Here is a 26,410-nt window from a genome sequence, read left to right on the forward strand (position 1 = left end):
ACAGACCCAGGTGCCACGGGTTGACCGACCGAGATGACTGGCAGAAGCCACCAGGCACGACAACCACCACCACCACCTTCCTGCTGCCCAACACGCCAATAGCAGAACCGGCGTTAAAACTGGGCGAGACGGACCACACAAGCGAGAGATCACGCGACGCAAACGGAGACGCAGGAGACCACCACCGCCTCCAGCCGGAGGTGCAGTCTTCCCACGGGTCACCAACCCCTGGGGGTGACACTCCAATGCTGGTCTCAGTGACCAGAGCCCTCCCCCTCCCCCTCCTCCCCAGGTGTCCCACCGATCACTACCTCCTCCTGCTGCTGCTGCTGCTGCTCCTGCTGCTATTCCCCAACCCGCAAGTGCTGACCCAATCCTGCCGCGCCGCCTGCTAGCACGCTCAGTGTGTGTGTGCCTGTACCACGGTGGCTAGGAGATGTTAACTACCTCGCCGGGTATACGGGAGGTCGCGAGTTCGATCCAAACCCTGACGCCTGCTGCTGTATATTTGGAATTTGCGTGTCGCTCTCTCACATCATCACGGTGGCTAGGAGATGTTAACTACCTCGCCTGGTATACAGGAGGTCGTGAGTTCGATCCCAACCCCGACCCCGACTATACCTGCTGCTGTACATTTGGAGTCTGCGTGTCACTCTCCCCGTGGCCACGTGGATTTTTCTCCGGGTCCTCCGATTTTTCCCTCCACGTTTAGAATAAACATCACAATGCGTTTAGGGTAATTGGCTGCAGCTATAAAATGTCCACAAGTCGATGAGGAGCCACTTTGCCGAGCTATCATTCATGGTGGCCAGGTCGCTTCTGAAGAAGAGATATCCAGCAGCTCATTGGGGCCTTACCGGGTAAAATAAAAAAATATTTAAAAAAACATAATAAAATAATTCTCACGACGTTTCGGCCACAACGCAAGCAGCCGTCCTCAGGTGGAGAACAGGTCTGTCGAGAAGACAGTCTGAATGTCGACAGACCTGTTCTCCACCTGAGGACGGCTGCTTGCGTTGTGGCCGAAACGTCGTGAGAATTATTTATGTTTTATTTTTATTATTTCCATTCTACGTGACTTTACCGAAAGAACCAAGAAGATGAATCCCTGCAGTCACGAAAGCTTTAAATCGAAATAAAAAAAATTGTTTATAGCTTTAGAATACTTTAAGCTCTTATAACAATAAACTTGCCGCATGCAAGAAAACGGGTTTCAATCTCATCGACCGCATTACAAATGTTGCTAGTGCTGGTTGTTGTTGGCCGTCTGACGCTTTTTGTATTTGGCCGACGGGTAACTGTGCTCTAAAGTAAATTAATAATGAGGCCAAACATTCCGTGCGGGAACTCGCACCGAAAAATTAGCAAATCAAAACGAAAGGGGACTCGGTAAATTAAGTTAATTAAAAGTCGTCCCACAAGCGCGCACACACAGATTGACGCGTACGTTTGACAGCGCTGTAAATTATACGTCCGGCAGCAAAGACAAATGTCCCCCGTGTAGCCTTAACAGAATGTTGTTGGGGAAAGTGCTGTTCGTGAGCAGCACACACACACACGCCGCCTCACACAGACACAAAGACACAGACCACGGCACGAGGGGGTGGGCGGCCAGCCCCATGCCCGTCCGCCTTCGTCTTCCCAGTGGCGATGTTGACGACACTCCGCACCAGGTACTCATGTTAAGGGCGTGTTAACCGACGGAAAGACCCGGACCGGTTCAGAAGATCGTCACCGATGTTGGCGGCGAGCGGGAATCGAACCTCGGTTGGCCGGGGTTCGGAGCGGAGTAGCGCGGCTAACCACTACGCTACCGCTCCGCCCCCCCCACTATGCGGATGCACACAGACACGCACACACAGACACGCACACACACGCACACAGACACGCACAGACACGCAGCAGCAATATCAGATTCTTCACTATCGCGGCCGCTACTCAATCATGGTCTTGGGCTGCTGCTGCTCTGATTGTTGACGTTGTATTACGCCGCTCGTTTAGCCAGGGAAGAATCACCGAGTCTCGAGACGGAAAGCTCCCTTCTTTACAACGGCCGCTGCTTGTTATTGTTGTTGCGTTTAGTTTGCCATCCATCCCCCTCCGCCCCCGCACCACCCATGAGCACGGCTGGCCACGTCACGGTGTAGGATTGTGAACAGGAATCACAAAGTGATCTCTCTCAGGGCGAGAGAGAGAGATCACTTTGTGATCACTTTGTGATCGCGAACCTCGGCTCACCGATCGGCTCGCTCACCCAGTGACGCCGACGTTTGGAAGCCACTCGGAGGCGCGCACTTTTACATCGCAATTAGAAACTACTATTTTATTTTGGACTGCCTGTTGTGTTGGTGTCGTTGTTGTTTAGTATTGTTGTCGTTGTTGTTGTGTTTAGTGGTTGTGGTTGTTGTTGTGTTTAGTGGTTGTGGTTGTTGTTGTGTTTAGTGGTTGTGGTTGTTGTTGTGTTTAGTGTTGTGGTTGTTGTTGTGTTTAGTGTCGTTGTTGTTGTTGTGCTTGGTGTTGTTGTTGTTGTTAGTGTTGTTGTTGTTGTTGTGCTTAGTGTTGTTGTTGTGCTTAGTGTTGTTGTTGTTGTTGTGCTTAGTGTTGTTGTTGTTGTTGTGCTTAGTGTTGTTGTTGTTGTTGTGCTTAGTGTTGTTGTTGTTGTTGTGCTTAGTGTTGTTGTTGTTGTGCTTAGTGTTGTTGTCCTTGCCCCCCGCACACAATCCGACTAGCACGACTGGCTACGTACGGCGCTAAAGAAGTTCAACATAGGGACATACAACGTTGTAATTACTGGCGAAACGTCACGTTAGCCAGATTGTAAATGATGTGGTGGATTTGCTCTCCAACACACATCCGTTGTGTAGCTGTACTAGTACACTACACTACTATATACTACACTACAATTGTAAATGTCGTAGTGGGTTTACTTTGCAACACACAACCGGTAGCCTGTAATAGACTGTTGGGGCAAGTGCTGTGAGAGAGCACGGCACACGAGGGGGTGGGCTGGCCAGCACCACACCCGGCCGCCTTTGTCTCCCCAGTGGCGATGTTTACTACACCCTGCACCAGGCCGAGTCGACCTAGGGGAGGCCCAGGACCGGTTCAGATAATCGTCACTGGTGGTGTTGGCCGTGAGCGGCAATCGAACTCGGGTCGCCGGGTTCGTAGCGCAGCGTGCCAAAGCGCTGCACCACCGCTCCCTCCCCCCAACTCCACACACTCCGCTCACTCTACAGAACAGGCGGGGAGAGAGAGAGAACATCCCAACTCCACACAGAGGCGGCCCCAGTTGGGAGTCGAACCCAGGTGCTCCTTGCTGCGAGGCGCGAGCGTCGCCGCTTGGCTAACACCACCTGCTGCACGTGGTGAGGACGATGTTGACGATTGAAGATGACACACACCATCGCCACTCTTCACGATGCACCGATGCCGATGATCTGTTGAGATGGCACTGCTGTTGCCGTTTCATTTAGGCCAGCGATTATGATAATCTGTTCCTACTGATGCGGCTGATGATGAGCACTGCTGATGCTACTGCTGCTAATCCTGCTGCTGCTGCAGATGATGAACGACGTTACTGCTGCTGCTTGGAATCGGAACTGTCATCATCGTCACCACCATCACTGCCATCTCAACTACGCCATGGTGAAGATGATGGTGATGATGGTGGTGATGATCTGGCCTGTCGTCAATTATAATTTTAACTCCACAATTGGTAAATACAATAATCACAATTACATCGATTGCAATGGTCATTTAGACGGCTAACAATGCTTGTGCACTTACAACTATAATTAACCCCAGGTCTGACAGCGATGAGAGAGAATCATTACGACGACGCTGATGGTGGCGATGATGATGGCGACGATGATGCTTGGGGTGAGAGTGTTGATGACGATGACCATGAAGATGGTGGCGATGACGATGGTCAAGAGGACAATGATGGTGATGATCATCAGCACGGAGCCGGAAATGTTGCGGTGCCAGTGTTAAACATGAAGGTGACTATGGTGGCGATGATCATGACAATCATGGTGATGTTGGTGGTAATGATGATGACAATGACGACAGTGACGACCATGGTGATGGTGACGATCACGGCGATGGTAATGACGACGATTACGACCGCGTTTATTTTACCGGTGACGACCATGGTGATGGTGACGATCACAGTGATGGTGACGATTACGACCGCGTTTATTTTGACGGTGATGACGGCGACGATGCAAACGACGCTTTACAAAGACGCCGACGCCGTCGATTTTACGACGGCGAGGATGGTGGCGGTGGCAGCGATGCGTTTATGGTGTCGACAGCCAAAGGGGGTAACCTTTTGACCCCTACCTGGATGTGAACCCATGTTGTTCACAGCCGCGAGAGGCCTTTGCCCAACGCGTCGTAAGAATAACGAGAAAGTAAAAACGAAGCGGCCGTGGTGCTGGCGCTACCGCTCCCAAGGGGGCACAGGGCGATCATCGCACGCGGGAAAAAGCGTCTGTAGTCTCAGTGGGGGGGGGGGGGGTGTTGGGGTTGGTGGGGGAGTCGCGGGATCTCTCCCGTCCGCCCGTGCGATGTTAACTCCCTCGGCCGGTACGCAGGAGGTCGTGGGTTCGATCCCAACCCCGACGCCTGCTGCTGCAGCTGCTGTATATTTGGAGTTTGCAGTGCGTCTCTCGCTCTCTCTCCCCGGTGGTCGCGTGGATTTTTCTCCGGGGTCCTCCGGCTTTTCTCCCCTCCGCGGTTTTAGAACCGACGTCACCACGCGTTCGGAGCTATTTGACTGCAATGAATTTCCACGTGGCGATGATGATCGGCCACTTAGTCGAGCTATAATTTTAGATGGCCAGGGCGCTTGTGAAAAACAGTGGGGCCTTTACCTGGTAAAATAACAAATAGTTTAGTACTCGTTGGTTTCGTAGTTTAGTTTGTTAACCAGGGCGGCCGCCGGGCTTGAACCGAGAAGGGATGGCTGGGCCACAGGCTGGGCCACAGGCTGGGCCACAGGCTGGGCCACGGCTGGGCCACAGGCTGGGCCACAGGCTGGGCCACAAGCTGGGCCACAAGCTGGGCCACGCCATCAACGCCGGAGTGAGGGACCGAGGGCCGGCCCTCATCTACCCTTTGCGGTGTGCGCGGGACCCCAAGCCAGCGGTGGAAATTCCACATGCCCATGACGGGGGACAAGCAGCTCCAGAAGAGAACAACCGCACAAGACTTGCCACCAAGGCGCCGAAGACAAAGCCGCCGATAAAGATAACCGCGATGATTCCGATCGAGACGATTACGGTGGAGACGATTCCGATCGCGCCATTAACGATGCCACCCACGATTCAGAGGGTGCCGATGACGCCGGTGGCGATGCCGACAACGGACCGAGGATAAACCACGCCGCGTGCTCCGTCCACTGCTGGATGAAGGCCTCCACGAGCCCCTCCCCCCTTCCCCCACCGTTGCCGATTCCGCGCGACCGCTCCATCTCCGCGGGGATCAGGAGCGCTCACCCCCCCCCCCCCCGCCGACGTTCCGTCACCAGTCTCGACCGTGCGGCGCGGCCGTCACCCTGCGGCCGCATTCCCGCATCAATTGGCTGCGGGAACGCATTGGGAACCGCGTTGCCGTTTGCCGACAGCTCGCGACGGCAACCGCCGCCGTTCGGCGCCGAGCGACGGCGTGCCGGGCGCGCCTCGAGGCCTGATGGCAAGGGGATCACGGGGGGGGGGGGGGGGGGGGTCACGGGGGGGGTCAAGGGGACCGTCACGGGGACCGTCACGGGGACCTACCCAGGTGCCGTGGGTTGACCGCCTGAGATAACTGGCGGATACGGACGGCCCTTGCTCCCCCCGATGTGCCAAACAGATGGCGGCCCGTGACAGGCGGCCCCCGCTTGTGCGCGCGCCTCGTGGTACCGACGGAACGCCCGTCGAGTCTGACCCCTCTCACTCCACCGAGGTGATGTGAGAAACGTGACGGAGCTTCTCACACACACACAATAGATCGACGGGGGTGGCGATGGTGGGGGGGCAGGCCGGGCCACATTCGGCCGCTCTTCCTGTGCGGGTTACAACACTCACCACCACCACCACCACACCGCAGTGACGTCACTGGAGTGAAGAGCCACGGTAGAAATAACAACACCCCCTGCCCCCGTCACGACCCACTCAATCTCAAACGGCGAGGCCACCAATCTTCTACCTCCTTCCTTCCTTCCAACCACTCTCCGTCCCCCAGGGAGCGATGTCGGAGTTGCAGTCTCGCCAGGCGACCAATACCGCTACGTCACCAAGTGACGGTGACGTCACCACGGCGATTGTGCCAGGCCACGTGCACTTTGAGGCAGTCACGTGAAGTGTCGAAGGCTCAATGCTGACAGGTCTTAGAACAAGACCCTGCAGGTGCCATGGGGTGGGCCGACTGAGATGACCGGTAGATGCACCACCAGCTGTACCCCCACTACTGTGCCAGGCTAGGGTGCAGGTCTTAGAACAAGACCCTGCAAGTGCCATGGGTGGGGCCGACTGAGATGACCGGTAGATGCACCACCAGCTGTACCCCCCTACTGTGCCAACTTGCACCTATCATGGCCGGCACGGCACACGAGGGGGGTGGCCAACACCACGCCCGGCCGCCTTTGTCTCCCCAGCAGCGGCGATGTTTCTACGCACCGCCCCAGGTGCTCATTTGAGGCCGAGTCGACCTAGGGGAGGGCCCAGGACCGGTTTACCGCAATGTGTCCGCCGCGAGCGGGAATCGAACTCAGACGGGCGGGTTCGGAGCGCAGGGGCCACGGCCCGCTACAGACGACCGCTCGCCAGAGGTCGCAACCGGGTACCCGATACCCGGCTACCCGTACCCGGTCGGGTACGGGTAGCCGTTTGCGACCCTGGTGCGGCCGGGTACGGGTAGGCCATGAGTCACTGGTGAGTAGCCGTTTGTCACTCATTTCGGGTAGGGTACGGATAGGGAACGGGTACCCGTACCCGGCCGGGTACGGGTACCCAATTGCGACCCTGGTGCGGCCGGGGTACGGGTAAGGAATCAAAACCCGTTTGCGACCTCTGCCGCTCGCTGCTCCCAGGTGAGACGGTGACCGTCGCTCCGCTCGCACGAGGAGGCCACCGCATCCACTCCAGTGACGTCGTGAAGTGCTGCCGCTGCTGGGCCGGGAGGTGGTGGTGGGTGGATTCACTCAACACGCAGGGAATCAGAGAGGTTGTATTTTGTTATGCCGTGAGGAATCCGACGAGCTGTAAAGCGCTTTGCTGCCCACCGGCGGTGCGGGTTTGGGGGTCTCTCTCTCGCACGCTCTCGTTAAGCGGAGGTTTGAGATTGGCATGACAGCTCGGACGGACGTGGACTTGTTTACTAATCGCAGACACAACAACAGCCTAACCACCACCACCATCACACACCAGCCTAACCATCACCACCACCATCACCACACTAGTCTCACCACCATCATCACCACATCAGCCTAACCACCACCACCACCACACCAGTCTAACCATCACCACCATCACCACACCAGTCTCACCACCACCACCATCACCACACCAGTCTCACCATCACCACCACACCAGTCTAACCACCACAACCACCACCACCACTCTCACCATCACCACACCAGTCTAACCACCATCACCACACCAGTCTCACACCACCACCACCACCACACCAGTCTAACCACCATCACCACCAGTCTCACCACCACCACCACCACACCAATCTAACCATCACCACCAGTCTAACCACCATCACCACCACACCAGTCTAACCACCATCACCACCACCATCTAACCATCACCACCACACCAGTGTCACCACCACCACCAGTCTCACCACCACAAGTCTCACCACCACACCAATCTAACCATCACCACCACCACACCAGTCCCACCACCACACCAGTCTAACCATCACCACCATCACCACAACCACCACGACGGGCATCACCACCGCCTCAACAATCACCACAACCATCACCACCGTCGTTTAATGGGCCGCGGCGTGCGCTGGCTACCTTGGCCCTGGTGATGATGTGGGTCGCGAGCTTCACCACCACAACCACCACAACAACCACCACCACCACAACAACCACCACCACAACCATCATCGCTACCTTGGCCCTGGTGATGATGTGGGTGGCGAGCTTCACTACGGCGAAGTTCCCCTTGCCGATGGTTCTCTCGATCTCGTAGTAGCCGATCCGAACCGGCGCCGCTCTGCCTGCAACAGCTGCTGCTGCGGCTGCTGCTGTTGCGGCTGACTGTGGTGATGGAGGTGGTGATGGAGGTGGTGGTGAGGGGAAGCCGACGCCGCCGTCGTCGACGACGACGGTGACGATGTCGGCGGAGGGGAAAGAGGAGGCGGCGGTGGAGGAGGAGGCGGAGGGTGGTGGTGGTGCTGTTGGCCATTGTTGTTGTTGTTGTGGAGCTGCTGCTGCTGCTGTTGTTGTTGTTGGTGGTGAATCGGCGAAGCTGCCTTCTGCATGGCCGCCATTTTACCAGGGGGGAGGGGGGGTGGTGGTGAGGGGCGGGGCGCGGGGGGGTGACGAGCTGAGGGAGGCGGCGGCGGCGGTGAGGAGAGAAAAAAATCCCCAAGTCGTCGTCGTCTTCGTCGTCTTCCCGCGGCTGCTGCTGCTGCTGCTCGCGATGAGCTCCTGGCGGCGAGACGCGCGGGCTCCCCGCTACGAGTTGGTCGCCCTCTCCGGACGATGGCGGTCACATTTCACCGCGGATGTCGACGGATTGCGGCGGGTAGCGGTGGCGATGGGGGCGGAGGCGACGACGGCGGCTGAGGAGGAGGAGGAGGCCCCGCGGGAGCGCGCGACTCGACTCCGGTCCGTGCCGCGGGCGACGCGCGGCGCCTTTATAGTGGAACCGGATCCTCACCCCCCCCTCTCCCACACACACGCTCGTGGCCACGCCCAGCTCTCCCTAGCCCCTCCCCCCTCGCTCGTGGTCACGCCCAGCTCTCCCTAGCCCCTCCCCCCTCGCTCGTGACCACTCCCAGCTCTCCCTAGCCCCTCCCCCCTCACTCGTGGCCACTCCCAGCTCTCCCTAGTCCCTCCCCCCCCTCACTCGTGACCATGCGCAGCTCTCCCTAGCCCCTCCCCCCTCGCTCGTGGTCATGCCCAGCTCTCCCTAGCCCCTCCCCCCTCGCTCGTGGCCATGCCCAGCTCTCCCTAGCCCCTCCCCCCTCACTCGTGGCCACGACCAGCTCTCACCTAGCCCCTCCCCCCCTCACTCGTGACCACCCCCAGCTCTCCCTAGCCCCTCCCCCCTCACTCGTGACCACGCCCAGCTCTCCCTAGCCCCTCCCCCCTCGCTCGTGACCACGCCCAGCTCTCCCTATCCCCTCCCCCCTCACTCGTGGCCACGCCCAGCTCTCCCTAGTCCCTCCCCCCCTCACTCGTGACCATGCCCAGCTCTCCCTAGCCCCTCCCCCCTCGCTCGTGGTCAGGCCCAGCTCTCCCTAGCCCCTCCCCCCTCGCTCGTGGCCACGCCCAGCTCTCCCTAGCCCCTCCCCCCTCGCTCGTGGTCAGGTCCAGCTCTCCCTAGCCCCTCCCCCCTCGCTCGTGGCCACGCCCAGCTCTCCCTAGCCCCTCCCCCCTCACTCGTGGCCACGACCAGCTCTCACCTAGCCCCTCCCCCCCTCACTCGTGACCACGCCCAGCTCTCCCTAGCCCCTCCCCCCTCACTCGTGACCATGCCCAGCTCTCCCTAGCCCCTCCCCCCTCGCTCGTGACCACGCCCAGCTCTCCCTAGCCCCTCCCCCCTCACTCGTGGCCACGCCCAGCTCTCCATAGTCCCTCCCCCCCTCACTCGTGACCACGCCCAGCTCTCCCTAGCCCCTCCCCCCTCGCTCGTGGTCAGGCCCAGCTCTCCCTAGCCCCTCCCCCCTCGCTCGTGGTCAGGCCCAGCTCTCCCTAGCCCCTCCCCCCTCACTCGTGGCCATGCCCAGCTCTCCCTAGTCCCTCCCCCCTCACTCGTGACCATGCCCAGCTCTCCCTAGCCCCTCCCCCTCGCTCGTGGTCATGCCCAGCTCTCCCTAGCCCCTCCCCCCTCGCTCGTGGCCATGTCCAGCTCTCCCTAGCCCCTCCCCCCTCACTCGTGGCCATGCTCAGCTCTCCCTAGTCCCTCCCCCCCTCACTCGTGACCACGCCCAGCTCTCCCTAGCCCCTCCCCCTCGCTCGTGGTCATTCCCAGCTCTCCCTAGCTCCCTAGCCCCTCCCCCCTCGCTCGTGGTCATGCCCAGCTCTCCCTAGCCCCTCCCCCCTCGCTTGTGGTCACTCCCAGCTCTCCCTAGCCCCTCCCCCCCTCACTCGTGGATACGCCCAGCTCTCCCTAGCCCCTCCCCCCTCGCTCGTGGTCACGCCCAGCTCTCCCTAGCCCCTCCCCCCCTCACTCGTGGACACGTCCAGCTCTCCCTATCCCCTCCCCCCTCACTCGTGACCACGCCCAGCTCTCCCTAGCCCCTCCCACCCTCACTCGTGACCATGCCCAGCTCTCCCTAGCCCCTCCCCCCTCACTCGTGACCATCCCAGCTCTCCCTAGCCCCTCCCCCCTCACTCGTGACCATCCCAGCTCTCCCTAGCCCCTCCCCCCTCACTCGTGACCACGCCCAGCTCTCCCTAGCCCCTCCCACCCTCACTCGTGACCATGCCCAGCTCTCCCTAGCCCCTCCCCCCTCACTCGTGACCATCCCAGCTCTCCCTAGCCCCTCCCCCCTCACTCGTGACCATGCCCAGCTCTCCCTAGCCCCTCCCACCGCCGCCATTGCTCAACATGATAACCACGGGAACCGGATCCCGAACTCAATGTAAGACAGTAAGTGGATGGGGACCCCCCCCCCCCCATAGCTTAACATGGGAGGCGTGGAACCGGATCCATATCGTGAATGGTGGATCCGGATACTCCTCCCGCCCCTCCGCCTCGCCCCGCCCCCGTGACGCGGGTCCCGGTTCCTTGTTATCCGCGCTGCGTTGAAATGAATGGGATCCGGATCCTCATGAAACGTTCCAGGGCTGGAACCGGCTCCCTATAAAACGTCGCAATCTCAAATCGTGGCAGGGCTCCTGAAGGTCTCTCACCCACCCACTCACTCACTCACCCACCCACCCACTCACCCACCCACCCACCCACTCACCCACCTACCCACTCACTCACCCACTCACTCACCCATTCACTCACCCATTCACTCACCTACCCACTCACCCACCCACTCACACACTCACTCACCCACTCACTCACCCACTCACTCACCCACTCACCTACCCACTCACTCACCCACTCACCCACACACTCACCCACTCACTCACCCACTCACCCACTCACCCACCCACTCACTCACCCACTCACTCACCCACCCACTCACCCACTCATTCACTCACCCACTCACCCACTCACTCACCCACCCACCCACTCACCCACTCACTCTCTCACCCACTCACTCACTCACTCACCCACCCAATCACTCACTCACCCACTCACCCACCCACTCACCCACTCATTCACTCACCCACTCACCCACTCACTCACCCACTCACCCACTCACTCACCCACTCACTCACCCACTCACCCACTCACTCACCCACCCAATCACTCACCCACTCACCCATCACTCCATCTCTTGTCCAGCCCCTGTCACTCACCCACTCACTCACCCACCCACTCAACCACTCACTCATCCACTCACTCACTCACTCACCCACTCACTCACCCACCCACTCACCCACCCACTCACTCACCCACTCACTCACCCACCCACTCACCCACCCACTCATTCACCCACCCACTCACCCACTCACTCACCCATTCACTCACCCATTCACTCACCCACTCACCCACCCACTCACCCACTCACTCACCCACTCACCCACCCACCCACTCACTCACCCACTCACCTACCCACTCACTCACCCACTCACTCACCCACCCACTCACCCACCCACACACTCACCCACTCACTCACCCACCCACCCACCCACTCACTCACTCACCCACTCACCCACCCACTCACCCACCCACTCACCCACTCACTCACTCACCCACTCACCCACTCACTCACTCACCCACTCACCCACTCACTCACTCACCCACTCACCCACTCACTCACCCACTCACCCACCCAATCACTCACCCACTCACCCATCACTCCATCTCTTGTCCAGCCCCTGTCACTCACCCACTCACTCACCCACCCACCCACTCAACCACTCACTCATCCACTCACTCACTCACCCACTCACTCACTCACCCACTCACTCACCCACCCACCCACCCACTCACTCACTCACCCACTCACTCACTCACCCACCCATTCACCCACCCACTCACCCACTCACCCACCCACTCACCCACCCACTCACCCACTCACCCACCCACTCACTGACCACTCACCCACCCACTCACTCACCACTCACCCACTCACTCACCCACTCACCCACCCACTCACCCACTCACTCACCCACTCACTCACCCACTCACCCACCCACCCACTCACCCACTCACCCACTCACTCACCCACTCACCCACTCACCCACCCACTCACTCACCACTCACCCCCTCACTCACCCACTCACCCACCCACTCACTCACCCACTCACCCATCACTCCATCATCACAACTGTGATCACGAGTCGGCATCGATCAGCCTCCCATTGTATCTGTACCAGATGGAGACTCCTCCGGTACAGCCATCGAAGGCTTCACAAACTAAGTGGTCGGAATCGATGTTAAATAATGTCGGAGCCAGAGGACATCCCTGACGCACCCCAAGGTGAATAGGGAATGGCTCCGACTCCCGGCCACGTAGTTTTATCCGAGCCTGCCCACCATCATGAAGGTTCTTAATGTTTGTAAGCAGAGGGCCAGGGACTCCGAAAGCACGAAGAACAACCCAGAGCCCAGGCCTACTGATGGTATCATAGGCCTTGTCCATGTCAATAAAGCAGAGATGTAGGTCTTGTTCGAATTTTCTACACCTCTGCTGTAGCAGACAGAACATATGGCATCTGTGTAGGACTGCCCTGGTCTGAAACCATATTGGGGCCAAGACGTTTCCCGTCACACTGAGAAGAGAGATACCCCTATCGTCGTTACAATCTGTGCAGCCCCCCCCCCCCTTTAAGAGGACATCCTTCCAGGGCATCCTTCCAATCCTGCGGAACCCGTCCTGTGATGATGTCATGTAGGGCAGTCTGTGCACAAACGCCACCCTCCCTCAGCATTTCGCTTGGGAGAGCGCCTCTGGCCGGCAGCACGGCTTTGAGGCTTCCTGGATGAGCTGTCAATGAAGAGGCGCCACTCATTCTGGTTACAGGCGATTCCGATTGCCTCGAACAGACTGGTCACATTGTGGCAGAAGCAGAGCCCATCTTGACGGGTGAAGAAGCTGCAAAAAGGTTGGTGACGCTTCCTCCTCCATTGATCGCGAAAGCCTCCAACGTGATAATTGTTTTTTTTACCCTTTTATCTGACAACAAAACTGACACCTTTTTTTACAAGGAGTCATGTTTGCATAGACCACAATACCTGCAGTCATAATGCAAACAAAAAACACAACTCTGATAATGCATGCACTGTCCTTGAAGTTGACTGTTTCACACCCGAGACAGCTTTCCTTAGAGCCTAGTCTCACATGGTGTTGGACCAGATACTGGCAAATGAGGTTCCAATGGAGCCTCCGACGTGTTGTTAATCCTCGCGATAGGCGACGCGGGCGACCTTGATGTGTGTGTGCGTGCGTGTGTGTGTGCGTGCGTGCGTGTGTGAGTGCGGTGCCGCGTCCATCCACCAGAGGGCACCACCATCCACACCCCAGCTCCGCCGTGCGCTGGGGACGTTGAGAGCCAAGCCCGGTGACATCGTGAAGGCGTGCGCGCGTGTGTGCGTGTGTGTGCGTGCGTGTGTGCGTGCGTGTGTGCGTGTGTTTGTGTGGGTGTGTGTGTGTGCGTGCGTGTGTGTGCGTGCGTGTGTGCGTGCGTGTGTGCGTGTGTTTGTGTGCGTGTGTGCGCGTGTGTGCGTGCGTGTGTGTGCGTGTGTGCGTGTGTGCGTGTGTTTGTGTGCGTGTGTGCGCGTGTGTGCGTGCGTGTGTGTGTGCGTGTGTGCGTGCGTGTGTGTGCGTGTGTTTGTGTGCGTGCGTGTGTTTGTGTGCGTGTGTGCGTGCGTGTGTGTGCGTGTGTGCGTGCGTGTGTGCGTGTGTTTGTGTGCGTGTGTGCGTGTGTGTGTGTGCGTGTGTGCGCGCGTGTGTGTGTTTGTGTGTGTACGTGTGTGTGTGCGTGTGTGTGTTTGTGCGTGCGTGTGTGTGTGTTTGTGTGTGTGCGTGTGTGTTTGTGTGTGGGGGTGTGTTTGTGTGTGCGTGCGTGCGTGTGTGTTTGTGTGCGTGCGTGTGTTTGTGTGTGGGTGTGTTTGTGCGTGTGTTTGTGCAAGCGCGGGTGTGTGCGTGTGTTTATGTGTGTGCGTGTGTGTGTTTATGTTGTTGTTGTCACAACAACGAGCGGAGCGCCGGGTGGCTAAAGCACAGCAAGTTGGCACAGTAGGGGGCACAGGTGGTGCATCAGCCAGTCATCTCGGTCATCTCAGTCAGTCGACCCGTGGCACCTGCTGGGTCTGCCCCGTGACCTCCTGCCAGCGGGCGTTCGACACTTCACGTGGCCTCAACGTGCACATGGCCTGGCACAAGCGTCGTGGTGACGTCATCACCACTTAATGGCGAATGGCGGTTGTTGTTGTGTTTATGAGTTTCCCAAACCTGGGCAGTGTGCTCATGACTGGCTCCGGTTTGGCAGCGGAGGTCTCACTCTAAATCAGCCGAGCGGCATTATATTTTCATCGGTTGCGTAACGCTGTGTGGAAGCTGCCTGGTCTGTCGCTCCGCACGAAGCTTCAGGTCTTCTCGGCCACAGTCATTCCCTCCCTTCTCTACGCTTGCGAAACGTGGACCCCCCTAATGGAGCATATTCGCCGGTTGGAAACATTTAGGCTGGCCTGCCTACGATCCATCCTGGGTTTAACCGTGCTGGATTGTGTGAGGAGCTCACAAATCCTTGAAAGATTTGGGCAAAGTCCCATCGGTGAGCTCCTCCGGCAGGCAAGGCTGCGGTGGCTGGGTCATGTAGCCCGCATACCCAGCCACCACATGCCTAAACAGCTTTTGTTCGGCCGGATCGAGGGGGCTAAACGGGCACGGCACGGGCTAGAGAAGAGATGGAGTGATGTGGTACAGGAGGACGTGGAGCTGAGTGGACTTGCCGATGACCGGTACCAGCGGTGTCAAGATCGGCCTCTGTGGAGGCTCGTGAAGGACGCTACTGGGCAGTTGGAGGCAGTCGCCCTCCAACAACAACGGAGGGCGGAGGAGCGACGCTCACAACAACGAGCGGAGCGCCGGGTGGCTAAAGCACAGCAAGTTGGCACAGTCGCAGGCACAGGTGGTGCATCAGCCAGTCATCTCAATCGACCCGTGGCACCTGGGTCTGTCCCGTGACCTCCTGCCAGCGGGCGTTCGACACTTCACATGGCCTCAACGTGCACTTGCACAACATACACTCTACTCACTCAATCTCACTCTGTATAAGAGAACATACAAACTACACTCACGCACTCACACTGTGTTCTACAGAGTGTGAGTGAAGAGAAAAATCCACGCGACCATGAGGAGAGAGACATTAACATCTCCTAGCCACAGTGGTGCCCCATTAAAATCATCGCACGACTCATCCAAAACACCGGCATGACACATCAGCACCAGACCGTTTTAGTTATTTATTCATTTTTAATATTTTCTTCCAAAAACATTTTTTTTTAGAAATATGAACAAGTGAAGAGAATGAGACGAATGGAAAAACTTAAAAAAACCCAAAAATATCACGAGTTCATCGTTGACGTTCCGAGCAGATTTGACTTCCGGCTAAGGTGGGATAGTTACTCCCCCCCCCCCCCACCTCTCGTAGCTACGCGGAGTCAAAAGTGTCAAAAAATAGAGTTAATGTACAAAAATAATGGTGCTGCCCAACAAGACACACGGACACACACACACACGCGGACACGCGCACGCACTATCGGCACGTGTGCATCATCCCACCCCAAATTACGTGGCGGTGTTGCATCTGAACCGGATAAATCAGTTTCTGTGTTTTTTTTATCGGACGCCACTAAAAGTCCAGCCAACTACCGTCATCAACATAATCATCATCATCATTATTACAGTAAGACGTCATCATCATAATCATCATCATCGGCATCAAAACAACCACTGAAACACGTTAACCGGTTATATTTCTGCCATTGCTTTCAGAGAAAAGGTCGGAAGGGAAATGGTGGATGGGAGCGATGGTTGTCTTCCGTCTTTACGTTTTCGCCTCCCCTCAATACTTTTGAAAATTTTGGCTTGAAAGCGTTCGCTCACTCGCTCGCTACAAGGTAACATTTTGGCTTTGCTAATACATCTCTCTCTCGCTCTCCCGCTCTCTCTCTCGCTCTCTCTCTCGCTCTCTCTCGTCTCGGGGTGAACGGGAACTCCGCGTACACGGTGGCTATCCACGTTCGTGCGTTTTTTTTTGTTTGATTTTTTGTATTTTCATTTGAAAAAGGAAAAAGTTTTCAGTTTTTGTTGTTTAAACTTCATGCAACAACAGGCGCACGATTTTACAGCTTGAAATAAAAAAAACGTCTTATTTTCTATAAAATATTAATTTTTAAAGAGATGGAGGGTGGGGGGGGAGAAAGAGTTTACAGAAGCACACGGCGGTGACGATGATGGAAGCGACAATACGACCACGCGGTCATTTCTGCTGCCCACTGAAATTAACGAGCAATCTACTTGTTGTTCTCGTTGTGTCCATCGCACAGTTTGTATACCCCCCCCACCCCCGCCGTGTCCTCCGCCATTCGCGATAAGTTTTGCAACGAAATAATAAGTTCTTTACGCGAAAAAAGAACCTCGGTATAAACGTCACTTTTACAATAACTCTCGATGAGCACACAGACTCAACCCCAACCCTCACTCACCTACGCACCCAAGGTTTGTCTAAAACATCCACCAACATTATATCCCCCCCACCCCACTCGTAAAGCACGGCCTAACAACAAAACGTCGCACACACAAATCTTCGTCCGCTTTTCAATTACCCGAGCAACAATGACGACAACGACGACGACCACCACCACCAGCGAGAAGGAACAAGACGCCCGGGGCAAAACGACCGGGGGCTCGTCCGGGAGCGTACACACGGGAGGTGGCGGCGTTCCCGCTTGCCCCGTGTTCCAACTCTCGTCCAGATTGAATCACGGGTTGCAGATACACGACAACAACAAAAAACCTACGATTGTTAGGTTCAACCCCAATGAAGAAGCTTGTTTAGTGACGCTGTGAGTGGTGGTGCGTGTGACGGCCACTCTCGACCACGAGCAGTGAAGCGAGCGGCTCGTGGCGTGCAAGGCTTCTCGTCTCCGCCAGTCGCTGCTCTCCATTGCCTGCCATGAGGTGGACAGTTTAAGTTTTTCCATTTTCTGTGTTTAAAAAAAATGTTCTCTCAACATTAAAGCAAAACTAAAATGATAGTTTGAAAGCAAACAGATACGTGTGTTGTATTTTTCCCCTATATACCACCCATTTTTATTTGCATTACCCCCCCCCCCGCCCCCCATCACATTTGCTGAATACGGGGCTCCAAAAACAGCCAAGCAGCCAGCAACATGCAGCGCTACCTAAGGTGTAATCGAGGACTTGATTTCGCATCCTGACGTTGCTTCGCCACGCGCTGTACAACACCCTGCAGCCTCCGCAACCCACACAGAGACCCCTCACCACCCCCGCCCCGTGTGTGTGTGGTGGTGGTGATTTGTACAACATGGAACGTACAGCAACAACAACAAAACACAAAACAAGATGCGATGAACGTTAACAGAAACTACGTTCGTGACGACGGTTATCCGTGAAAGTTAATCGGGAGAGTTAACAAGACGACGCTTCTAAGGACAGGTAACGCTGATGGGGCGTACAATCCCTACAAAAAATACCGTTGTGCTTTTGTTTCTCCGTACACATCTTCTCCGTGATTACTTCATTTTTCATCGAGACATGGGGCGAGCATCACAGCAATCGACGGACACATCATCGTTTTGTTTTGTGTTTAAACGGAATCGCTGCCGTCGAGTTTCACGCTCAACAGATTTCGCTTAAAAACTTTCGAACGCGAGAGGATCGGCTGGAGCGGAAACGCCGAATTCCTTCTCGCTAGCCACGTAACGCCGGACACAATTAATAGCCGGAGCCAATAAAAAATATAACGGTTCTAGTAACGTTCAACCACAGCGGTCCAATCATACAAACGAAAGGTACATACGTATACTGCATTATAACAACGGGGGGGGGGGGGGGGGAGTACGAAATCACTTTGCCCATTTAGCAAAAAAATATCCACGCCTGTCCAAGTCATTAGCAATGACAGTCGCCCACCCTTCCACCCGGCACCTCCCAAATGCAAAACCATCACCAGACGATGGAGGGGAGGGGTGAGCAGGCTGGGGGGGGGGGTGCAAGGAATTCATTCTTTGCCTTCATTCTTTGAGCACCCCCAGGGGGCTCATGCCAACCACAGTGCACTACCGGTGCGTGCACGTACGTACGTATGTATACGTATGTGTACGTACGTATGTGTACGTACGTATGTGTACGTCTCTGTTGGGATACGTGCGTGTGCCGGTGTTGGGATGTGGTGTGTGTGTGTGGACGTGGGCGCCACGGTGGCTAGGAGATGACTCCCTCACCTGGTCTACAGGAGGTGCTGGGTTCGAGGCTGACCCCTGACGCCTGCTGCTGCTGCTGCTGTGTATTTGGAGTTAGCGTGTCGCTCTCCCCCCGTGCTCGCGTGGATTTCTCTTTAGGTTCTGCAGTATTTCCCTCCGCATTTAGAATCAACGTGTATTTGGCAACAATATATTTCCACGTGATAAGCCACTTGGTTGTGTTATTATTTGTGATAGCCAGGCTTACCTGGTCAAGTAAAACATTGTTTAGCTTCGTGTAGCAGTGTGCTTGAGGGTGTACAGTACTGGCATAGTCGGGGCTACAGGTGGTGCGAGTCATCTCAGTCAGTCAACCCATGGCACCACCTGGGTCAGTCCTGTAACCTCCTGCCAGTGGCATCAAGGTGCACCTAGCTTGGCACAGGTGCCGTGGTGACCCCACCGGCACTCTGTGGTGAATGGCGGCTGTGGTTGTCGTGTGTTTATGTACGTTGAGGAGGTGTGTGTTTGTGACGTGTGTGTAAACGTGTGCGCCCCGTGTGTGTGCGCGTTGGGGTCAGGGTAGAGTCAGTGGCTTGACTGTCACGTGTGCAGGCGGTGCGACTGCAGCAGGCTACGGGAGGGGGGCGAGGCGACGATGCCATGTGGAAGGACCTCCCCCCACACACCCCCCCCCCCCCCACACTTCACGCCGCGCCAACGAGGTCACGCCAACGCTTCTGATGCCGGATAAAATGAGAACCACAGATTATTTTTTCCCCGTGGGAAACCAACAGCGGTTGGTTGACCTTTTGAACACTCGAAACCCCGGCCATAGGAATGTGGAATTTCAACCACTGGCTCCGAGGCTTGTTAAAAAAGATGTCACCGCTGCGCCAACACTCCCTATTATCCCATTTTACAACTAACTCCACCGCCACGCAAACAAAGTAGCCGAGTTAGCAGCTCCACCCGCACCCGCAACCCGGAGCGTGCTGCGGGTTCGACTCCCGGCTCCCACGGGCACGACGGTCAAAACAACGAGAGACGAGGTTGCCAAAGCTGCCCCCCTCCCCTCCCCCCCCCCCTCCCCCCCCAACCGCCGCTGACCACCCAGCAGTGTTGAACGGGTGCGATCGCCACAGGGTTCTAACGCGTGGTGGGTAACTCCGCTTGGCGTGCGTGGCAAAGTGAACCGGGAGAAAGGGGGGGGGGGGCGGGTGATTTCTCAACGACAGTGCTTGAGGTTTGCGGGGAATTGCAACGTGAAGGACGAATTCTGCCTCGAGTTGCAGTGGTCGTGAATCGAGCGACTGCGGTAGCGGCGGCAGTGGTAGCGGTGGCAGCGATAGCGGTGGCAGCGGTAGTGGGGGCGGTAGTGGGGGCGGTAGTGGGGGAGGTAGTGGGGGCGGTAGTGGGGGCGGTAGTGGGGGCGATAGTGGGGGCGGTAGTGGGGGCGGTAGTGGGGGCGGTAGTGGGGGTAGTGGGGGCGGTAGTGGGGGAGGTAGTGGGGGCGGTAGTGGGGGCGGTAGTGGTGGAGGTAGTGGGGGCGGTAGTGGGGGCGGTAGTGGGGGCGGTAGTGGGGGCGGTAGTGGGGGCGGTAGTGGGGGCGGTAGTGGGGGCGGTAGTGGGGGCGGTAGTGGGGGCGGTAGTGGGGGCGGTAGTGGGGGCGGTAGTGGGGGAGGTAGTGGGGGCGGTAGTGGGGGCGGTAGTGGGGGCGGTAGTGGGGGCGGTAGTGGGGGCGGTAGTGGGGGCGGTAGTGGGGGCGGTAGTGGGGGCGGTAGTGGGGGCGGTAGTGGGGGCGGTAGTGGGGGCGGTAGTGGGGGAGGTAGTGGGGGAGGTAGTGGGGGCGGTAGTGGGGGAGGTAGTGGGGGCGGTAGTGGGGGCGGTAGTGGGGGCGGTAGTGGGGGCGGTAGTGGGGAGTTGTCACAAGGAGCTCGACACGTCCCCGGCGCGGGAGCCTCCAGCCGCCCGCCCTTCGCTCGGCAACGATCGGCAACGACCCCGAGAAAGGGGGAAACGAAAACCACCCGGGCACAGGTGGCGGCAGCAGCACCTCTAGCGTCATCCCAGCGTGCATCACGGCATCAACCGCGGCTCTCGCTCTACGCAGACCGTCCACGTGACCTCGCTCTCCGCATCCATTCTGCTCATTCGCCCGGGAAAAAAGCGCATCACCGAGTGATTATTCGGTGATTATTCGGTGATTATTCGGTGATTATTCGGCGTTGAGGATGTTTGGCGGACGCCAGTTACGCACTGCGTGTGTGCGGGGAGCGGTAGCGTGGTGGTTAGCGGTCGGCGCTACGAACCCGGCGACCCGAGTTCGATTCCCGCTCACGGTTATCTGAACCGGTGCTGGGCCTCCCCCCTAGGTCGACTCAGCCTCAACATGAGTAGCTGTGTGTTAAAAAAACATCGCCACTGGCGAGACAAAGGCAGTCCGGGCGTGGTGCTGGCCACCCACCCCTCGTGTGCCACTGTGCCGGCGAGCTATGGGATGGGAGAAGGAAACGTGGAGAAAACCGCCTGTCCAGCAGAGGGGGAGACACACACACACCCACACACGCGCACACCCACACCCGCACACCCGCACCCTCGCACACACACACACCCACACACACCAGCACACGCGCACACCCACACACACCAGCACACCCACACCCTCGCACACCCAGACACACACACACTCAAACACACAATCCCACACTCACACCCACACACTCCCACACCCGCACACCTGCACACCCGCACACCTGCACACCCGCACACCTGCACACGCGCACACCCACACACGCGCACACACCCGCACACACCCAAACACACACCCGCACACCCACACACACAACCACACCCGCACACCCACACACGCACCCGCACACCCGCACACCCACACACACACTCCCACCCACACACCCCCACACACACCCACACTCCCGCACACGGCGAGGCAGCAGCCCAAGTCGGGAATGGAGCCCAGGCCGCCCCAACCGGCCGACACGACGACGATGCGACAACTTCACAGCTCCACCAACATTCCCAGTGTCCCCGGGCGGGAACGGACAAGTGACTTGGCGCATTGTGGCCGCCGTACTCACGGAGAAGAGGGAGATAGTGACCGTAACGGCGGTGCATTTACACGAGGAGGCAGAGGAGGTGCCGGTGTTATAAAGGAAGGGGTGGTTCGGTGGAAAAAATGTTGGGACAGCTCACACACACACACGTGTGTGTGTACGCTGGAGGAGATAGCCTTTAAATTTCACCCCAGTGACCGCCAGAGACCCAGAGACTGATCACACAGAGTCCCAGGGAGACCCAGAGACTCACACAAGAACCCCGAGACTCACACAGAGACCCATAGACTCTCACTAAGACCCAGAGGCTCACAGAGAAACACAGACTCATGCAGAGACCCACAAACTCACACAGAGACCCATAGACGCTCACATAGACCCAGAGACTCACAGAGACCCAGAGACTCACACAGACACCCATAGACTCAGACAGAGACCCATAGACTCTCACAGAGATCCATAGACTCTCACAGAGATCCATAGACTCACGCAGAGACTCATAGACTCTCCCAGAGATCCAGAAACTCACAGAGAGACCCAGACTCATAGAGAGATCCATAGACTCTCACAGAGACCCAGAGACTCACAGAGACACATAGACTCACACAGAGACCCAGAGACTCATAGAGAGACCCACAGACTCACAAAGAGACCCATAGACTCGCACAGAGACCCAGATACTTGTGTAGAGATCCAGAGACTCGCAGAGACTTGCAGAGTGTTTGCTGGTTGCTGCTCTCTCTCTCTCTCGGAGGCACACGCAGGGGGCAGCACCGATCCTCTTCCTTGCTCTCTCCGAGCCAGTGGTGGAAATTCCACATTCCTTTGACGGGGAGGGGGGGGGGGGGTCGGTCTCCTTGTAAAAACACCACCACGCTCAAAACCCCCGTGACGCATCGACGACGCGCAGTTTACCCGCCCCGGAATGATGATGCTCACGATGATGGTGGTGGTGTCGGTGGAGGTGATGACGATGATGGTGGCGGTGTCGATGAGGGTGATGATGATGATGGTGGCGGTGTCGGTGAGGGTGATGACGATGATGGTGGGGGTGTCGGTGGAGGTGATGACGATGATGGTGGTGGTGTCGGTGAGGGTGATGACGATGATGGTGGCGGTGTCGGTGAGGGTGATGACGATGATGGTGGTGGTGTCGGTGAGGGTGATGACGATGATGGTGGTGGTGTCGGTGAGGGTGATGACGATGATGGTGGTGGTGTCGGTGAGGGTGATGACGATGATGGTGGTGGTGTCGGTGAGGGTGATGACGATGATGGTGGCGGTGTCGGTGAGGGTGATGACGATGATGGTGGTGGTGTCGGTGAGGGTGATGACGATGATGGTGGTGGTGTCGGTGAGGGTGATGACGATGATGGTGGCGGTGTTGGTGAGGGTGATGACGATGATGGTGGTCACGGCGGTGACGATGGTGACGATGGCGATGCACTGACACCGTGCGTGGCGATGGTGGCGATGGCGATGTACTGACACCGTGTGTGGCGATGGTGGCGATGACGATGCACTGACACCGTGCGTGGCGATGGTGGCGATGGCGATGTACTGACACCGTGCGTGGCGATGGTGGCGATGGCGATGCACTGACACCGTGCGTGGCGATGGTGGCGATGGCGATGTACTGACACCGTGCGTGGCGATGGTGGCGATGGCGATGCACTGACACCGTGCGTGGCGATGGTGGCGATGGCGATGCACTGATACCGTGCGTGGCGATGGTGGCGATGGCGATGCACTGACACCGTGCGTGGCGATGGTGGCGATGGCGATGCACTGACACCGTGCGTGGCGATGGTGGCGATGGCGATGCACTGACACCGTGCGTGGCGATGGTGGCGATGGCGATGCACTGACACCGTGCGTGGCGATGGTGGCGATGGCGATGCACTGACACCGTGCGTGGCGATGGAGACAGGGATGACGATGATGGTGGGGGTAGCTACGACGAGCCGAGGTCAAATACCTGCGGGTGAACATTAGGGAGGAGGGTGGAGGGTGGAGGGTGGAGGGGTGGGGCAGGGGGCAGGGTCACCAGCAGGGTCCAGCGCTGCGAGGCTCCGGCGCCATCACCGCCCGACCGGCCTCAACAGTTCAAAGGTCGCGAGTTCAAATCCCAGCCGGGGCTCGACTTGGCACCCGCCCATTTCACAACCGCCAGCATCACCACCGTCACCACCGTGACCTTGACCGTAATCACCACCGTGACCTTGACCGTAATCACCACCGTGACCTTGACCGTAATCACCACAGCGACCTTGACCGCAAACACCACCGTGACCTTGACCGCAATCACCACCGAATCGCCAGCACGCCCCGCTGCGGGACGCCCCGCTGCGGGGAGCGACTCCCCCCCGCCCCGTCTCCGGCGACACGGAAGGTTCCCCCCGCCGGCTCTTTGCCGAGCCGGGAACCAAACGGAGCCACGCCGCCGGGGCCTCGCGACGAGGGGGGGCGACGTCTCCGCATGCGGCTCGGGGGTCAAGCGGGGCCAGGGGGCGGGGGCGGGGGGGGCGCTACCGACACGGCCACCGCTCCCTCGCGGCGGCGGCAAACGAAACAACACCGAGAGAAAGTAGAAGAGGTAAAAGACTTCGTCGGTGGGGACACGGGCGGCCGCAGCCTCCCCCGCGGCACCGTCCGGTCCTCACGCTGACCCCACCCCCCCCCCGCCCCCCCTCCCCACCCCCACAGCAACTTTGCATTCAGTGAGCCCGGTGGCGCAGGGGAGGCCTCAGAAGGGCAAGCTGCCCGGGTGGCCTGGCCCATAGCCGATGTCCATGGCGGGCAGAGCTCCCCGCTGCCTCATAGCCTTGTGCTGCTGCTGCTGCTGCTGTAGATTCAGCAGCTCCTGCTGCTGCTGCTGCTGCTCGGGCATCATCATGACGGGCCCGCCGGGCCCTCCCACCATGTGGTGGTGACCGAGCTGCTCCATCGACAGCGCGGCACCTCCACCGCCTCCTCCCGCACCGCCGCCACCGCCAGCCTGGCCGCGCTGCTTGCCGGGACCCAGCATGCCGTGGTGGTGCATCAGCGGCTGCTGCTGCTGCTGCTGCGATTGCCCCACCTGACCGCCCGGCGACGAGCCCTGCTGCTGCTGCTGCTGCTGCTGCTGCATGTGCGAGGGCATCATCATGTCCACGTGCTGCTGCTGCTGGTGGTGCTGGTGGTGCTGCTGCTGCATGGAGGGCAGGCAGGGCCCGCCCGAGGCAGCGGCCGCCCCCGGGTGCGGCGTGGGAGGAGGGCCCATGGGCAGGCCCGGGCGGCCGTGCGAGTGGGGCCCCGCGCCCGCCGGGTCGTGCATGTGCATGTGCATGTGTTGTTGTTGTTGTTGTTGCTGCTGCTGCTGTTGCTGCTGTTGCTGTTGCTGCTGCTGCTGCTGAGCGCGGCTCAGGGCCTGGGCGGCGTAAGGGGAGCGCAGGCCCATCATGGCGCGAGCCCCGCCCGCGTGGAACTGGGAGGGGGGCGGCTGGCGGTGGTGCGGCACAGAGCGGGGAGAGACCTGCGGTGGGCGGGAGGGGGGCGGGAGGTGGAGGAGGAGGGGAGGGAGAGAGGAAGGGATCAATCACAGACCACAGCGCCACTCCGTGTCTCTTTACTCCCCGACGAAGTTGGCGGCCGCGTGAACGTGCCGTGACCCCCGCCGTGACCCCCGCCGTGACCCCCGCCGTGACCCCCGCCGTGACCCCCGCCGTGACCCCCGCCGTGACCCCCGCCGCCCACCTGCGCCCCCCGGTCTGTGGCGTGGGTCCACCACACGAGAGACGACAATCGTGGGCGAGTCGTGGGGTGCACGACTCACCCACCAGAGGCCGCTAGAGGCCGCTAGAGGCCGCCGGAGGCTGCGGGAGGCCTCTCTAGCGGCCTCTGGTGCACGACTGACGGGTGGGGGGATCGCCAACCAAGACAGAAAGGGGTAAAAAAAGGAAAATGCGAATTTGGTAAAAAGGAAAATGCGAATTTGGAAAAAAGAAAAAAAACCCCTCAACATTTCCAGCGACGCGCCGTGCGGTGACCACGAGGGGGGGCGTGGGTGGCGGGTCCTTGGTGACGAGCGGTCACGGGGCGTCGGGGGGGGGGGGGGGGCTCCGATGACCCGCGGGTCGCCGACCCCTCAACTAACGCAACTAAAGAAGAACTTCGTCGCCAACAACGCCGCTCGCAAAAAGCCAAAACGGCGCGTGAGGTGGGATGGCGTCAACGAGGGACTTAGAGAGCCCCCCCCCCCCCAGCCCCCCCCCACTCACCTGGGGGAAGTACTGCAGCGTCTGGCTGGGCTTCTCCGAGGGGATGATCCTGGAGAGGTCGAACTCGGGGATGCCCCCCGCACCCGTCCTCATCACGTCTTGCAGCTCCACGTCCACAAACACGTCCGGGGGAGGGGGGCCCCCCCCTCCAAACGGGTCCCCGGGGCCCCCCATGGCCCCCGGCGGGGGGGGCGGCCCCCCCCCCGGCCCCCCCGCGCCCGACCCCGTAGGGGTCCCCCTGCTGCTGCTGCTGCTGCTGCAGGCTCCCACCGCCGAAGGCCCTGCCGCCCATCTGCTGCAAGGCATGATGGGAGGAGGGCGCCATGGAGGGCTGCTGCTGCCCCCC

General features: G+C 58.8%; 1 protein-coding gene across 1 annotated transcript in view; it reads right to left on the reverse strand.

The window, feature by feature from the left end:
- Positions 1 to 23,752: 23,752 nt before the first annotated feature.
- LOC144952048 (uncharacterized) overlaps positions 23,753 to 26,410 on the reverse strand; it is a 74,909-nt gene continuing 72,251 nt past the window's right edge. The window contains 2 exon segments of the mRNA XM_078882440.1: positions 23,753 to 25,319; positions 26,065 to 26,356. Of these exon segments, the coding sequence (XP_078738566.1) occupies positions 24,552 to 25,319; positions 26,065 to 26,356 (1,060 nt within the window). The 3' untranslated portion in view covers positions 23,753 to 24,551.

This window comes from Lampetra fluviatilis, chromosome 65 (assembly GCF_964198595.1).
Source record: "Lampetra fluviatilis chromosome 65, kcLamFluv1.1, whole genome shotgun sequence".
Taxonomy (NCBI): Eukaryota; Metazoa; Chordata; class Hyperoartia; order Petromyzontiformes; family Petromyzontidae; genus Lampetra; species Lampetra fluviatilis.